Source organism: Rhinolophus sinicus, chromosome 2 (genome assembly GCF_057876585.1).
Source record: "Rhinolophus sinicus isolate RSI-liver-muscle chromosome 2, RSI-T2T, whole genome shotgun sequence".
NCBI lineage: Eukaryota > Metazoa > Chordata > Mammalia > Chiroptera > Rhinolophidae > Rhinolophus > Rhinolophus sinicus.
Window position 1 is genome coordinate 30,213,253 of NC_142502.1, and position 15,880 is coordinate 30,229,132.

Consider the following 15,880-nt stretch of genomic DNA (forward strand, 5'->3'; position numbering starts at 1 on the left):
TACATACCTACGTAAGTAATTTATGCAGAAAAAAAGTTCCAAACTTCAAAGATCAAAGAACATAATATTTAATAAGGCTGGAGAAATTCCAGTGCACTTAATAATTTTCAATGTGTCTTAATTGCATATTGAAGAGAATGCACTATTCTTTTCCTAACAATTAAAAAAATATAATTTCATGTCAATAGTTAAAAATATAAGTTAATCTTCAAAGTACACTGCATCCTAAAAATAATTATTTTGTGCTCAAAAGTACAAAGTCAGAGCTAAAAGATGTTTTTTTTTTCTTCTCTTTCTAAAAAAGAACTCAAGATCCTTCCTATTCTCTAGATATTTGGCATCAAAGTGACTGACAAATTCCTCTACACTTCCGGATTACTATTTCCCAGAAGTTATGTTTTAAAGGAAATACATATGCCAAATAAGCAACTTATACTTTTAAAACCATGTAATACTTTTAAGACCACAAACATAACTTTAATATTCACTCATTTTGTTTGTCAGGCAAAAACTAAAAACAAAACCATTTACCCTAAATGATTCAAAATCCTAAAAACAAAAAGCTGTCATTTCAACAAATTCTAACACTGCTTTAACGTATCTCTTCTTAATAAAAGGACTAGATCCCAGCTATCACACTGGTACTGCCATCATCACAGCACATCAAACACAGGAAGGGTGATCCACAAGGGACAGATTTTACAGTATTTTTAGATTTAGTTTTCTCATCCATTCACTCACTCAAGGATAATTTTAAATGAAACAAAACTACCAATTTACAGGGAATATGCAGAACAGAAGAACATGGTAAGCATTATGACAAGCATTCAATCAGAAAATCCAGGCTGCGGGAGATGCAACAACCTGGTTTCTTTAATAATAGTTACAAGCAGAAGAAAATATAGAGGAATAGGAATCTATAAATTAAAAGAGATCAAGAGACACATTAAAGGAATCACAAAGTATGCAATTCTTTGGACCTAAAACCATCAAACAAACAAAAACAAAACCCAAGATAATTGGGAAAAATGTATAAATATGTTAATACTATTACAGCATATACAACATTGTATGTTTGGGGGGAAAAACAACAACCTGTCTTTAGAAGATGCTGAAACATTCACAGATAAAACCTATCTGGAAACAAAATATCTGGAATTTGCTTCAAAACAATCCTGGAGTTGGGATGTTAGGAAAAGGAATACAGAGGAGACGAGCGGATATAAATTGATAACTGTTGGTGCTGTGTAATAGCTACAGGAGGCTCACTCTAGGATTCTCCTTGTGTAGATGCTTGAAATGGTCTATATCTCAATAAATGTTTTTACTGCAAAATGAATTAAAAAAGACATCCTATGCGGAAAAATTGTGCTTTGCAGAGAAAAGCTAGGGAAAAACACACCAAATGTTCAAAAGTACCTGACTCTGTAATGCAATCATGGAATTACTTATCTACAAAAAAAAAATTCTGTAAAATTCATATATAACATATAATTCAAAGCATTTTTTGAATCTGAATAGCAAATGGCTTTCAACAGGTAAAAGGTTAAAATCTGAAATGGAAAAGAGTGAGGCAGCACTATTATTTTCTAGTACAAGCTTTGCATTATAATTGTTTTTAACCATGTACCTGGTGTACTTGGATAAGCACTAAATTAGGAAAAGCACACAGCAATGGAAAATGTCTCACCAATAGTCATAGCTCTCATCCCAGTTGTCAAAATGTACCAGGAAACGATTGTCCACCATATCTGTTACCGTAGCAACACAGATAAATGCAGGGTTCTTTTTGTCTACAGCTTCAAGCTTCATTCCAACTCGAAAGCCTGATGGGATCACTGTCTATGAAACATACAGATTTAATTAGTGATAAGTACACACTTAACAGCAAGACCTGCACCCTCTTTGTACCTCTGCTTGAAGGCCTGGCATCCATCAACTGTATTCACATAATTTAAAAATCATGTACCAGTTGTACAACAGGGTCACTTTCCAAGCAGCAACAATAAGAAAAATGCCCTGTTGCTACACCCAATCAACTATCTGGAACTCAAAACTAAAACACCCACAACCTTACAGAGTTTAATTAATATTCACACGTGTTTTAGTACGTTAGTTAGATGACTATACTAGTTAGGCAAGTTTTATTCACCATATAGTTCACTTTCTGTTTTTCTCTTCCTTGACTATAGGCTTAACAATGAACATTATTTCACACAAAATATGCCATTAATCAAGTTAAAAATGTGTATGAGTCACTACAAATTCACTCCCACTTCTGAAAAGATCTCTCAGATGAATACTCTACTGAAAGTAGGTCATCTTCACAAACAAAAGGCTGCAAATTATTATAACTTTTATTTAACGCTATAGATATTCACAACCACAAGAAGTGGCTGTTATTATATACAGCCATTCAAAATAGTTTTGTAATATAAGGAAATCCACAGATTATCAGCCATTTGGGACATGGAACTAAGACAATTAAATTAAAGTTCAGTAAGATTTAGTGCTTGAGGTGCAGTAAGATGTAAGCATTCCTTACAATCTTTTGTGAAAAAAAAATCTTAATCTCAGAGAAGTGTACTTGGATATCAGTTATGCCAATCACAATACACAAGTCATTTCTGCTGTGAAAAAAATCCTTCTATCCAGACTGAAGTATACAGATACTACTTTATTTATTTTAAGCAAAATAGATGCTGTCTCTTTTTACTATAGTTATACTGCTATCATTACAAAAATATAAATAACCGTGTACCTGAATGAATACGTTAGAATTAAGTCCGGTCTGAATTTAAGCAGCAGTCACTAACCGCTACAAAGACACCTTTACTATTCATTTAAGTCCTGAAATTATTTATTAGGGTTCTGACCATAAATTTGAGTAGTCTGAGGTAGAGGAACCTAGAAATACAAAAATTAATTTTTTCTTAGATGCCAAACACATAGCCCAAGATTAAGTTGTATGCTAGCAAAGCACAGAATTTAGGAAGATGGTTCAAGTAATCAACCCTGACTGAATTCTTCATCTGAAACCCAGTCAGGGATTAGGAAGCCTGGAGCAGCAAAAGCAGGCCGGAGTTTTCCACCTAACTAGCCTTCCTCCCTTGTCTTGACAGAGAATAATACCCACTGACAATGCAGTATTTACATTTCAGCAACTAAGCTATCCTCTCAACTAAGGTATTTTAAAATATTAAGCTAGCTCTTTATCTCTATCAGCCACCTAAACACACAGACACACACACCTCTCTTAAGTTCTCTAATTTGACCTGACTTATGTTCAATTTGATTAGAGAAACTTTTAGCCATTAGACTGATGCTCAAAACAACTGGTTAAAATCATTTCCCAAATGGAGGATATTTAAAGTAGGTGAGGTCCCCCCCTCCCCCCAACTCCTGACATTTATTTCCAATTGGAGGGACTGTTATTGAAATACTACTGCCTTTTCCCACATTCTCACTCACTGTTACCTAACTGGTGAATAAGGAAGAAGGAACTGGTCACACTCTTAAGAGTAAGCTGGACTACAGGCTGCACAGTTTCCACTATGCTCTTCTGGGGGGAAGCTCTGTCCTTGCAGGTGGTATGCATGCCCTGGTTTATTACTCCTGGGCTCGGGTGGTGGGGCAGGAAGGGCCAGTAAATCTCTTTAATTCTAGGGCTCAACATCAAAAAGCTCATTTGTCAGCAAATATACACCATGCATGTACTCCAGCTGAGCCCTTATCCATGATAAAGATAACATTTTGGTTTTCTACCTGCTTGTTTTCTGCTCTTTCCAATTTGATCAGAACTTGGACAAGGAAGAACACCGTAAAGTATCAGGCCTCCTCAGAGATGCCAAAGGTAATGGACAGTGGTAATGTGGTAATACAGGTCAAGAAGTAGAAAACACACACACAGACACATTGAGACTATGCTTCTGTTATACTGCAAATAAAGCTAGAAGCTGGATTGCAAGTAAATCATAGTCTCTAGCATGCAAATCTTAAACAAGCTACATTCATCTCACTATGAGGCCCCATTTGAACAGCACTCCTAAACAAATGACAGTAACAATGAAATATCCCAGTCAATTTAATTTTTTATGCACCTTAATTGTACACTGCACCTGCATTTTGTACTATGTTGCCTTCTACCATGCAATAGAAAAACACAACCATGATATGGCTATAAAATAGATATGAAGGTTTTAAGCTAATTTTCAAGTTTAATTAAGGTAAGAGTACTCTACGAAAGCAATAAAATGTGTTATAGCTTCTTGTTACCACTTGTAATTTATCCTCTGAAACACTCACAAAAGCCACTTCCTTTGAAAGAAAAAGCACTTTGGTATACTTACTATATTCTGATTTTCAAATAATGACTTGGGAGCAGCTTGAGCTTTGCATGTCTTAAGATAGGTCTGCCAATTAAATTCTTCTTCTTTATAACCTAGGGTAAGCACATACCAACAGTAAGATATCAAAATATCTCACCCTTAGTTTTCTATTCCCACTTTCATCTATAACTCAAACATGCCAAAATCATGCATCAAGTGATTTTTTGAACAAACATGTTAAATCATAATTCATAACTATGAATTTCTGTACACAGACTGTTTATTTTCAACTAATTGTATTATGTTTTTAAGTTCTGAATGAATGGCAAAGGATATAAATGAAAGGTGTAAGGAAACAAATACATATTATACTCAGGTGTGCTTCTTTTTATTACCAGGACATTTTTATCAGTATTTAGGCAGAATTCTTTAGCAGTAGACTAGTGAGCTAGAGTAGCCAAATTCTTTGTTTTACCTTCACCTGTTCTATTTTGGGAGGCTAACTTGTAGGAACAAGTGGGAAGCTGGAGAAAACAGGAATAAAAGAGATAAAATCTTTTTTGCCTATCACCATAAGAATGACAAGTCAAGATTTATGAAGTAAGCATGCTGGCAAATTACTGATGTTTCATTATGTAGAAAATGGAAATATCCTTGCCTTAATTTTCACAATTTAATGTTTAATATTGTTAAAGCAAACACGTCCTTAAAAAGGAAAATTGAACATTTTATTTTATCTGCTCAGGTGCTCTCTTCTACTTCCACTGAAGTCCAGAAGGCAACATGAAAAGAACAGCTGATAATTCACCGTATCTAAGAGGTCAACTTATATAATGGCTTACCCATTTTCTTTTTCACCCACATTTGTCTATGTGTTTTTGTTTAATCCTTCAGCCACCTGAAAATACCATTCTACCATTAATTTCTCACTTAAAACCAAAGGATGGCAAGTCCATTAAAAAACAATAGCCCTGAGACAGGCCAAAAATATCAAACTAGTAACCTGGATGTTTGATATCAAGTAAACAAAACTGAACATAATAGCTGAAAAAGAAGGGAATAAGATATTATTAAGTACATTAGGGATGGACTGGAAAAGATGGTATCTGTTACTCTTGGATCTTTGTGTAAATGTGAGACAGGCAAAATCAATGGCAGACTGTAACATAAAGAACTCACTAAAAAAAAAGTAATTGCTATTAGCTTAAGCCCCACCCAAACCAAACTTTGGTGTTATAGTCTCCTTTCCAACCTACTAAATATTAAGATCCGTAAGCTCAATGCAAAGTTTCTCAAGATTTTTCTACATTGTGAAACATCAGTAAATAAATTTATTTGTATAAACAGGTTAGAACTAATCAGTTTTTTTCAAGTATATATATATATATAAAATAGAAATCTATATATATAAAATAGAAATCTAAAGCTAAAATTTATTTATACTCAAAATTAAGCATCATGCAAATGTCATTTTATATGCCAATAAGTACATGAATGTAGTTTATTCTCTTCAATAGGATTCTACTTTTGAAATTTCTTTCACTTTAATAAACATATTTTTCATCACGGACAATAAGCTCGAATTTGGGCCTATGTGAATTATGAAGTCTGAATTCTTAAAAATTCCAAATTAACATATAAGAAAATAAGTTTTTAAATTTAAAATATGAAACTAAAAAAGTGACAATACCTTTGGGAGGATGAAGCTTATGGCCGGTTTTCTCACACCACCCAACTGGATGAATATCCAGAGCATCTGCATTTACCCAGAAGTCATAGCAATCAGAATATCCATCAAAGTGCAGCTTTACCCGGTATCCACAAACCTGAAACAGGTAAACCAGGCTGATTAATAAAAAACAAAAGAAACTAAAAGAAAAAACACCAGAATATCTGTGTACATGGACATCAAGTATGACGTAGCTTATGTTTATCAAAGCACCCTCATTAACAGCAACAAAAACAAGCAAGCAAATGACAAAATCTAAAGGCAAAGGCTATTACGTATTTTGGGACGAGCTGAGCTGCGGTATTCTGGCATCATCCCCAGGTACACTAGGAGCACATGGATAAAAGATGAAAAGTAATTTTCCAGTGTACACACGTCCTCTCTCATTCGCTACATCAAACAAGCACCAAGGAGAGCCAGCAGCAAAGCAGCCAGCCCAGCACAGGGCGCTCAGCAACTGCAGAGTCCCGGGATGGATGCCCTGCTGTATTTACACTGTCTGCCTGCTGGCTCCCTGTCCTTTATAAAGGTGATATCCAGCCAGGCCGAGGCTGCTACAGACACAGAGAGAAGTCAACAGAGTCTCCTCCCCACCAGTAGCTGGGTTGGAAGAATAAAAAGCCTCCCCAGTTCATACTCAGATAAGACAAGCCCCCTGGAATGCCAGTAAGCACTCACTGTATGTAACACCCGCTGAAAGGTGAGGCCGTACATCTGCTGAAAGAGCCCCACTTGGGGAAGTTCCGAGTTAAAAAGGTCACATGGGTTTATGGGGTCTCAGCTGGGTCACACTCTGCCTTGGGCTCTTAGAGTGAAGTTCAGCGTCTCAATCTTCTTCCCACTAGCCCAGCAGATGTGTTCAAGTGGAACCATACACCACACCAGACCTCTAACCGCTCCAGGAGCACTTGCCCTGCTGAAGCCTGAACAAGAAGCTGGAGACTAGAGCCCAGAGCCAGGGCAATTACCAAAGCCAAAATAAAAAGGGAGCTGTACAGTTATTGCTGTGGAAAGTCCTCTAAAACAAACTGTACAGGGGGAGTCAGGTTATGAGAAAAATTATATATGTGTTGAGTCCATGTGTGCATTTATGTGTATGTTTGTATGTATATATTAATGTGTGCACATATAAACATGTAAGTATGTGTATTATACACACATTTACATATATAATTACATGTACATATAGATGTAAATTCACAGTAAAAAAGTCTGGAAGGATGTACGCCAAATATTAATAATTTCTTCTGAAAAGTGGAGGTGAGAAGGAAGAAGCAAAAAAGGGAATGGTGGACTTTTTATATTTATCTTATATATATTAGTATTTTTTCAATTAGAATGCATTGGTATAGTACATATATGAAATTTACAACTGAGCTGACCGCCCCCCCCCCCGCCCCCACCCCCCACACACCCGCAATGGAAACTGGGAGTCCTGGAAGTACAATCTCTCAAGAAGGGTAGGTGGCTGCCCCATGGCCACAACCACCACATGCCAAGAAGGAGCTCAGGGGTTGCTTCTCTTTAAGCCTGAGAGCAAGGCAAACTTATTTTGATTAATACTCGCTTTTCTCTGGTCAGTGCCTAAGAAACAAGCCCCGTTAGTAATTTATCCTTCTCGTCTCTCAGGATCACCTCTGAGCTTCTGCCCCTTGAGTCAACCTCCCTGTGTTCCCCGCCCTAGCTCCCCTCTATGCCCGATGGCCTCTGGAGCTCTGGTCTTTGGTAAACTGCCTGCTACATCCTCGACCTCCTGCTCAAAGGCATACCCACTCTTCCCCTCAAGCCTTCCCTCAAGTGGAGGCCGCTCCTTCTCCCATGCTCCACGCCTCCGAGGCCTCAGGCCACACCACGCTCCTAGGCCTCTGCTCCACTCTGCTGCTCTGACGTGTGTGCTCCATGGCTGCGCCGCCTCATCTTCATCATCCTCCCAACCATCTGCTCTCACTCATCAGGCAAGACTCCCTGGCTTCCTCTTTCTCTCTCCATCGTGGGTAGTTCCACCATGCACATGATGGCTCATCCAGCACCCTCGATCCTTGGGTCCCGTATTTCCTCTCCACTTCAAACACTCTCTCTGTGGCTATCGTCTCATCAGAAACTGCACGGCCTCTTGACTACCAAACATCCAGCCTTATGAAGACGTGCTCTTACTCAGTTTGCTAACCCAGTTGGTTACTCCCAGTACCTCTCTCCTCAATCTCAGTGAAAGCTCTAGCATCGCACATTGATCCTTCTACTTCCTTCCTAGCAGAGCTTGCTTTCTTTAGCAATCACTTAAAACATTTTCAAACTGCTGCTCCTACATCCTTCCTGAAACATCTGGCTGACAAAGTTCCATTATACCAACTATGCACCTAGTCTGCACCTACACCTGCTCTAGGGACTGGGGCTGAAAAAAAAAATGTGACATACAGTCAATCCTCATTATTCACCGATTTCGTATTTGCAAATTCACCACCTGGTAAAATTTATTCTTAAGGTGAGAATGTAATAACTGATAAACATTTCTAGACCACAAATAGCAACACGCATCAAAAATTTTAATGCCTGCAACAGTGCTCATGGGGGCACTGTTTGTAATGATGAGAAAGGGAAAACCACTCAGTTGTCCATCAATATGACAGTAATTAAAAGAATTGCTGCAATTCGGTAAAATGGAATACTACCCAATAGTTAAAAACAATATGTATCATATAATACATAAAATACACTGTCATAAAAGCAAGCTGCAGAATATTATGTATGATACCATTTATATGTAAAAAAGAGAAAAATACACATGTACATATTTTTACATGAAAGGAAACATCTGGAGGGAACACAGTAAACTGCTAAGAGTTGTTATCGCTAGGATATAAAATCAGAGAAGGGGATGGGAAAGGAGTTTCATTTTTTGTAATATATGCTCTTATACTCATTGAAGTTTTCATGATGAGAAAACATTATTGCTAATAATAAAAACTAGACAAACTAAAATAAATCTTGTTCAAAACCAAGGATTAAAACATACACCTCTTAAAAAGATCCTCTTCTCTTTTATAGCTAAGCTTCTCAAAAGCAGTCTATACTTACTAAATATGCTTCCTCATAATGCTTTCATAAAACTCAACTTTTCTGAGAACTGATATAAGTTAATTAATATACGGAAAGCACTTAGCATCTGTTCCATGATACTCTCTACATAACTGTGTGTTATTATTTACTGTGATTGTCATCATCCCGCTGTCAGATGTTACTTGTTCTATAGAAGCCAAACTTCTTACAAATTCACTAAGTCACTGAAAGATTGCTGTGATAAACAGAGCTAATACACAAGATCATTTTATTCTTTTGGGGACAATTTTTAAAGGATACTCACCCCAGGCTCAAGGGAGGGAGTAAGGCAGAGGCTAGCACAGGAGAAAAAATATAAATTCTACGAAGTGTTCTCAGTAATATATTAGACATATATATATATATATATATATATATATATATATATATATATATATTTGCCTTGGACATTTTTTTCCTGAAAAGTTTCACAGATACCTCAAAATACTAAAAAATATACAAATTATCTGTTGATTTGTTCCTTATGTTAAGGAACACAGTATGACAAAGGTTATGGAGTCAGACGAACCTGTGGTCAACTCCTGGTTCTACCACTTAGAAGCCGTGTAGCCTTATATACCTCACTTAACCTCTCTGAGCCTCAGTTCCTTCATCTATAGAATGGAGAGGAAAAAATATGGCCTGCGTAGGGTTTTTATAAAGATTAAAGGAGGTAATGTACATAGAACACTAAGCACCATGCCTGGAATTAAGTAATAAGCACTCAACAAGTGGCACCTTTTTCCACTATTAAAATTCCCCAGTCATCATTTTAATTGAAAACGGAAGAGAAGGCAGAGCTTACCTCAGCCACGGTGAGGACGCAGTACACTGACTGGTGCTCAGGGTCTACGCCTTCTAATTTCATGCCAACTTTAAACCCATTTTTGTTATAAGGAAAGGATTGATACTACAAGGCAAAATGACAGCAGTGTTAGTATTTTTATCCTGAAACTCTATTAAAAACAGGAATAGTTACCATTCTTAAATAGACTATTTAACCAAATAAATACCTACTCATAAATAACTTAAAAATTTTAAAAGATTCAATGGAAAATGAACAAAAAATATAAACAGGTCACAGAAAAGGAAATGTAAATGTCTCACATATTTGAAAAGATGCTCAACCTCGCCCGTCAGAGCCATACAAAGTAAAATTACACTGAAATACATTTCAGCTATCAGACTGGTAAAGACCAGAAAGTTGATAACACTGTGTTGGCAAGGCTCTAGGGAAACAGACACATACATCTATCACTAGGAGGGATATAAACTGGTACAGCCTCTAGCAATCTCATGATATCTATAAAGAAAACATCCTCTTTGACTCAACAATGCAAGGAAATTATCCAACAGAGATACCCATATATGTGGAAAATGACAGGTATACAAGGTTATTCACTAAAACATTTATATGACAAAAGATCTGTATATATATATATATATATATATATATATATATATATATATATATATTCCGTATATATACATATGGTATTCACGTAAGTCTGATCTATAATAATTTCAGCTGCTTCCTGTTGATATATATGCCAATTGACATATATACAGCACATGCATATACTGTATGACACATATATGTCAATCAATAGGGGGCAGTTTAAATTATTATGGAACAGACATAAGATGGAATATTAAGCATTGATAATAAGGAAATGAACTGAGATAGAATAATTTCCAAACTAAGTTAAACAAAAAAAGCAAAATCCAAAACAGTATGTGTGACATGTTACCATCTGGTTTAAGATGGGGGAGAAGAAGTTTGTATACATATTGCTTATCTGTACATATAATTTTCTAGGAAGGGAATATAAGAATTAGTAACAACTTCAGGAGAGGCAAACCTGGGACCTGGAGGACAGGGCTCTGAGGATCACAGTTCATATTCTTCTGGTACTTTTATGTTTTGAAATACACGTTGAATGTAGTACTGAGTCAAGTAATTAGTTGTATTTAAACTTCTTTTTAAAAAACGTAAAAGTCTATTGTTCATTGTTCAAAGGACCAAAGTTACAGAAAACAATTATATAGTAACAAGTTCCTATGTAATAATTATTATTTTTAAATTAAATATGCTTAGTGTAGATGTACTCATCCTTACATTCACTATCCATCACTTAAAAAAACTCCCTATGTTCCTACATATATAACAAGGTATCAGTGGCAGATTTATTATATACCATGATTAAATAGAATTAAATAATTTAAACCAGGAGTCAGCAAACTATAGTCTGTGGGTCAAATACAACCTACCTGATCATGTAATTCAAGTTTTACTGGACTACAGCCATATCCATTCATTTATATATTGTTTACAGCTGCTTTCATTACAACACAGAGTTGACTTGTTGCAACTGAGACCAGATGCCCCACAAAGACTAAAAATGTTTACTCTCCGGCCCTTTACAGAAAGTTTACTGACCCGTTTTAGACTACCGGCAGCAGCTCCTACCTAGATGACAGTTGGTGTCTATATTTTTAACTGATTTTAAATCACTTATGATAAAATATTTTTTATAGTTAAAATACAGTAACCCTTTTTAAGATTTTTTTGTGATAGTATGTGAACCTCAGTAATTCATTTGTATTCTTCCAAAGCCATGATGTTGACATGAAACTTCATTCCAGTGTTTCTTTACCTACCAGTGTTTTAGTAGTGGAAGGATCCCTCTTAATTAGAGTGAAAGCCTGGTAAATGTTGAGAGAAAAGAGCGTATGTGTCGGTGTGTGCCCATGCATGTGGCATGCAGGAAAGGTGTGCATATATTAATGCTAGCTGCCCTCGGAGGTAACTCTCCACGTAAATCCACACATGAAAAACAGTATGCTTGAGAAATTATCCCAAGTCACATTTCAAACAGACAGTGGAAAGGACAATATTAACTCCAGATTAATATGCAACTCCAGGGCCCTTACGGACAATGGTTTCCAAAAGGGCCCATACCTCCTTGAACAGCTTCGCTGGCACTGCCACAGCTTTTTCCTCTTCCAGGTAGGAAGCCCAGCACCAAGCTTTCTTCCCTTTAGGAGGCAAACCTGAAAGGCAAGTGAGATTAAAATCACAGAATTGCCAAATTAAAAAAAAAAAATCACAGATGTATATTGTGAACTCTAACTACCACTAGACCTCTTGGCACCTTGTCTATAGAAATGAGAGCTAAGAAGTGAACTCTAGTGCAGATCTACCGTTATGACGGTAAAAGAAAGAAGCAGAAGAACTCAGAGGAAATGAAGACGACAGAGCAAGAAATCAAGCTAGAACAGTAACATGGAAGCTACAGGAAGTGAGTGCTTCTGCAGGCAGGATGCTCTAAAGACTTTTCCTAAGAGATCAAGAAGTTGAGGGCTAGAAAAGGCCCGTGCACTGACTGGTTAGGGAATGGCTCCTAATCTTGGAGAAAGGGAAGAAAATCAACTCAGTAAGGGGCAGATTTTCAGCAGCAAAAGAATATATGTTAAAGATACGGAGTCAGCTAAAATCAATTTTATTTCGGATTAATTTGACAACTAATGGAAATAAAATGAAGAATACGATAGCTTGATAGGTAACAAAATTGGGGGAAAGGTATTTTGGGGATGAGATTGGAACAGGCTAAGATGGAGCTCATGAAGAGAAAAATGTCTGAGTACCTAAAGGGGGAAAATAAATGACTAAAGAAACAAAGCCGCAGAGAAGGCAGGCCCCTGGGAATAGAATTGACGGGGTAGGGAAAGAAAGGTTAATGATAGTTTTGAGGCAGAAAGTGAAATAAATAAGAATTCAATCCATTTAATCTGAGTGATGTAAAATAGAAGGTCATGTCTCCAAATGTCAAAGTTAGGCTGTGTGCTTGAAGCAGGAAGAAATATTTCAAACTCTTTGAAGACTTAAAAGATGAACAAGCAAGGAATACATCCAATCATGGAAGAGGAGCTTTGCCGTGGCCCTGGTGTGTAGGGATAACCTGAACGGGCCGGTCGGGAGCGGAGCTGTGCAACATGGAGGTACCTAACATGAAGGGCTGGCTGGACAGACGTGGCAGGTCAAGGGGACAAAGCCTAGGGGAGGACACTGAAGCCTCTATGGAAATGACCTAAGGTCCAGCTGAATATGGTGGCGAGTTCATCTGCTCCAGGATTAAAGGGAAGGACCCGAGGACTGGGTTCCTCAGGAGAATAGAATGTTGCCTGTGGAGCAATGAAAGAAAACATGTACCACATCAGGAGGTTGTGGTTTGAGAGGGAACATTCAACACTTAAAATCCTAGGAAACGAACAAGAACAGAGGTTTCTGGTAAAAGTGCAAAAGTAAATGAAGCCTATTTGATGCAGAAGTAAAGCATGATGGTCTCCTGTTTGCCCTGACACTACTCGAAAGTTACTAATTTCCATTTTCTCCCATCTACTTCAAAATCATAATTTTTATGGACAAAAGTTAATCAAAGAAAAACCCAAAGCAACACTTTAACCGACCTAGTGTACATTACAACTAAAAGTAAAACGTCTACCTGTGCGAAGGTTTTTAAATTTCATCAAGTTACAAGTAAAACCTTTCTTTCATCAACTCACCCTGCTTTAATACAGTCGAATCACCTCGTCTTTTCCTTCGGGCTCTCTGAGAACCCCTCAGGATTCTTCCATCTTGTTTGTTCTCCTATAATAAGAAAGGAAAATAATGATTTTTAAAAGTTCATGAAATTGGCACCAACGAAAAGTTAGAGAGCTGTTAGAAAGCGTTATTTTTTTTTTGTACTCCCCTTCAATTTCACTTCCTATGTTTTAAGGAAAGTAAGAATATAGGTCATTTGAGAATTGTGTTGCTTTTGGCTTGAGGTCATTACAAAATAAGAACGTTTCCAAGAATTACACTCTGGAAGAGCACAGATCCTGCTCCCCCTCCTTAAAGAACTTTCTTCTCTTAGCTCATTGACCTCTCTGTTCTGATTTTTCTCACACCTCACTGGCCCTTCTTTCTCAGTCCCTTGGCTGATATCTCCTCCAATCCAATCCCCTTCTTTTCTCTATCCAATCACTCTCCTTAGGTTCGAAAGGTCACCTGTCTACCAGGTATCCCGTCTGTGTCTTCAGTCCTGAACTCTTCCCTGACTCCACACTCACATATCCAACTGCCTACCTGGGAGCTTCACTTGGATGTGTAATAAGCACCTCAAATTTACCAAGCCCAAGGGTTCTAGATTCTGCACCCCAGCCTTGCCTTCCCATTCTCAATCAATGGCATCATTATCTAGTCCATTGTTCAAGCGAAAAATCTAAGAGTTATTCACGATTCTTCTCTTTCCCTCACACCGACAAACCTACCTCTAACATCTACCCCCAATCCACTGACTTCTGTCTTACACAGCCCTTAGCTAATCTACTGCAATAAACTCCAAAACTGGTTTCCCTGATTCCACTCACACTCTCACATGTCAAAGCTAGAGCCATCATTTCAAAACATAAATCCTATCAAAGTACTCCCTAGCCTTTAACTTTCCAATGGCTTCCCATCACACTCAGAACGAAACGGAAACCCATTCATTACTCTGGTTTACCATAAAGCCTTATATCACCTGGACCTCTTCAACTTCATCTTACCCCACTCTCTCCTAACCCCCAAAGTTCAACTACATTGTCTTTTTATTTCCTCAAACAAAACATGCTACACATTACTTTAGGGACTTTTCCTTAGCTGATCCATAGCCCAGCGGGCCCTTCATTCCTAACATTAGGAAGCTGTTCCTTCTTATTATTCGGATCACATTGTTCGTGCCACCTTCTCTGGGAGGCCTCCCTGAAACCCGACTTAAAGAGTCAGCCAGTCCTAATGCCCAATTGTAATTCTCAGCAAAGCACTTACCACAGGCTGACATTTCTCCTGTTTATTTTATTCTATGTCCTCTTAGTAAGAAGGTAATGTCCCTGACAAAAAAGATCTGATCCTCCTGCTGTCATATGCATACCTGCATTTCCAGCTCCTAAAACAGGGACTAGCAAATAAAAGTTGCTCAATACTGATCTTAAGGGAAATGTTTCAAGATCTCAAAGTTCTTTTTTCATCTAATACTATTAATACATACTTTAGGGATAAAATTTTTGTTTTAATTCACACATTCTAAATTAGTTCTCCTTAAATATACTTGACCTTTATCTGCCATTTTTCTACCTACTCACATAGTTTTATGAGATCTATCTGCAATTTACCAAAACATGATTGGCAACTTGCTATGGAGAGGGACTGAAGATTCATTTGCAACACTAAAGATTTTGCTGTTGCCTCTTTCACTCCAGCAATAAATTCCAAGACATCCTACTTCCTCACCCTGAGGAAGAAGTACTATGATTTATTATTGCCACGTTGAGATGAGGTCAGCAACACAGAGGATAGGTAGGTGCTTGCTGATGGTGACACAGAGAGTCGCAGAAGCAGTATCTGAATTCAATAACTGGCTGCAGAGCCAGTGCCTTTGACTGTGGTGCTACCCACTTAGAAAGCACCCCTGTGAGAGATACTAACCATTTCATCCTCTCTCTCTTCTCCATCCTCCTTGGAGTCGGCTTTCAGAGATAGTTTTGGTTTTTTCTTCCGACTACACTTAGGATCTTCTTCCTCATTGTCTTCTCCTATGTCCCTTTCTTCCTTCTGATCTCTGCTGTGTTTATAAACCCAAAATAGTGACAGGAAACAATACCTATCAAACATCTACATGTTGAATATCAATGCAAAATTTAA

General features: G+C 37.4%; 1 protein-coding gene across 10 annotated transcripts in view; it reads right to left on the bottom strand.

Moving 5' to 3' along the window:
• Nucleotides 1-15,880, bottom strand: part of L3MBTL3 (L3MBTL histone methyl-lysine binding protein 3) — a 105,192-nt gene that overhangs the window by 57,370 nt on the left and 31,942 nt on the right. For 8 of the 10 annotated variants that reach the window (XM_019729426.3, XM_074333568.2, XM_019729420.3 and 5 more), the window contains 7 exons: nt 15,665-15,800; nt 13,720-13,804; nt 12,116-12,207; nt 9,959-10,063; nt 6,019-6,154; nt 4,350-4,441; nt 1,691-1,842 (listed from right to left, as the gene is read on the bottom strand). In XM_019729426.3, coding sequence (XP_019584985.2) covers nt 1,691-1,842; nt 4,350-4,441; nt 6,019-6,154; nt 9,959-10,063; nt 12,116-12,207; nt 13,720-13,804; nt 15,665-15,800 — 798 coding nt within the window. The remainder of the gene's footprint in view (nt 1-1,690; nt 1,843-4,349; nt 4,442-6,018; nt 6,155-9,958; nt 10,064-12,115; nt 12,208-13,719; nt 13,805-15,664; nt 15,801-15,880) is intronic. The other 2 variants (XM_074333569.2, XM_074333567.2) reach the window with 1 other exon arrangement.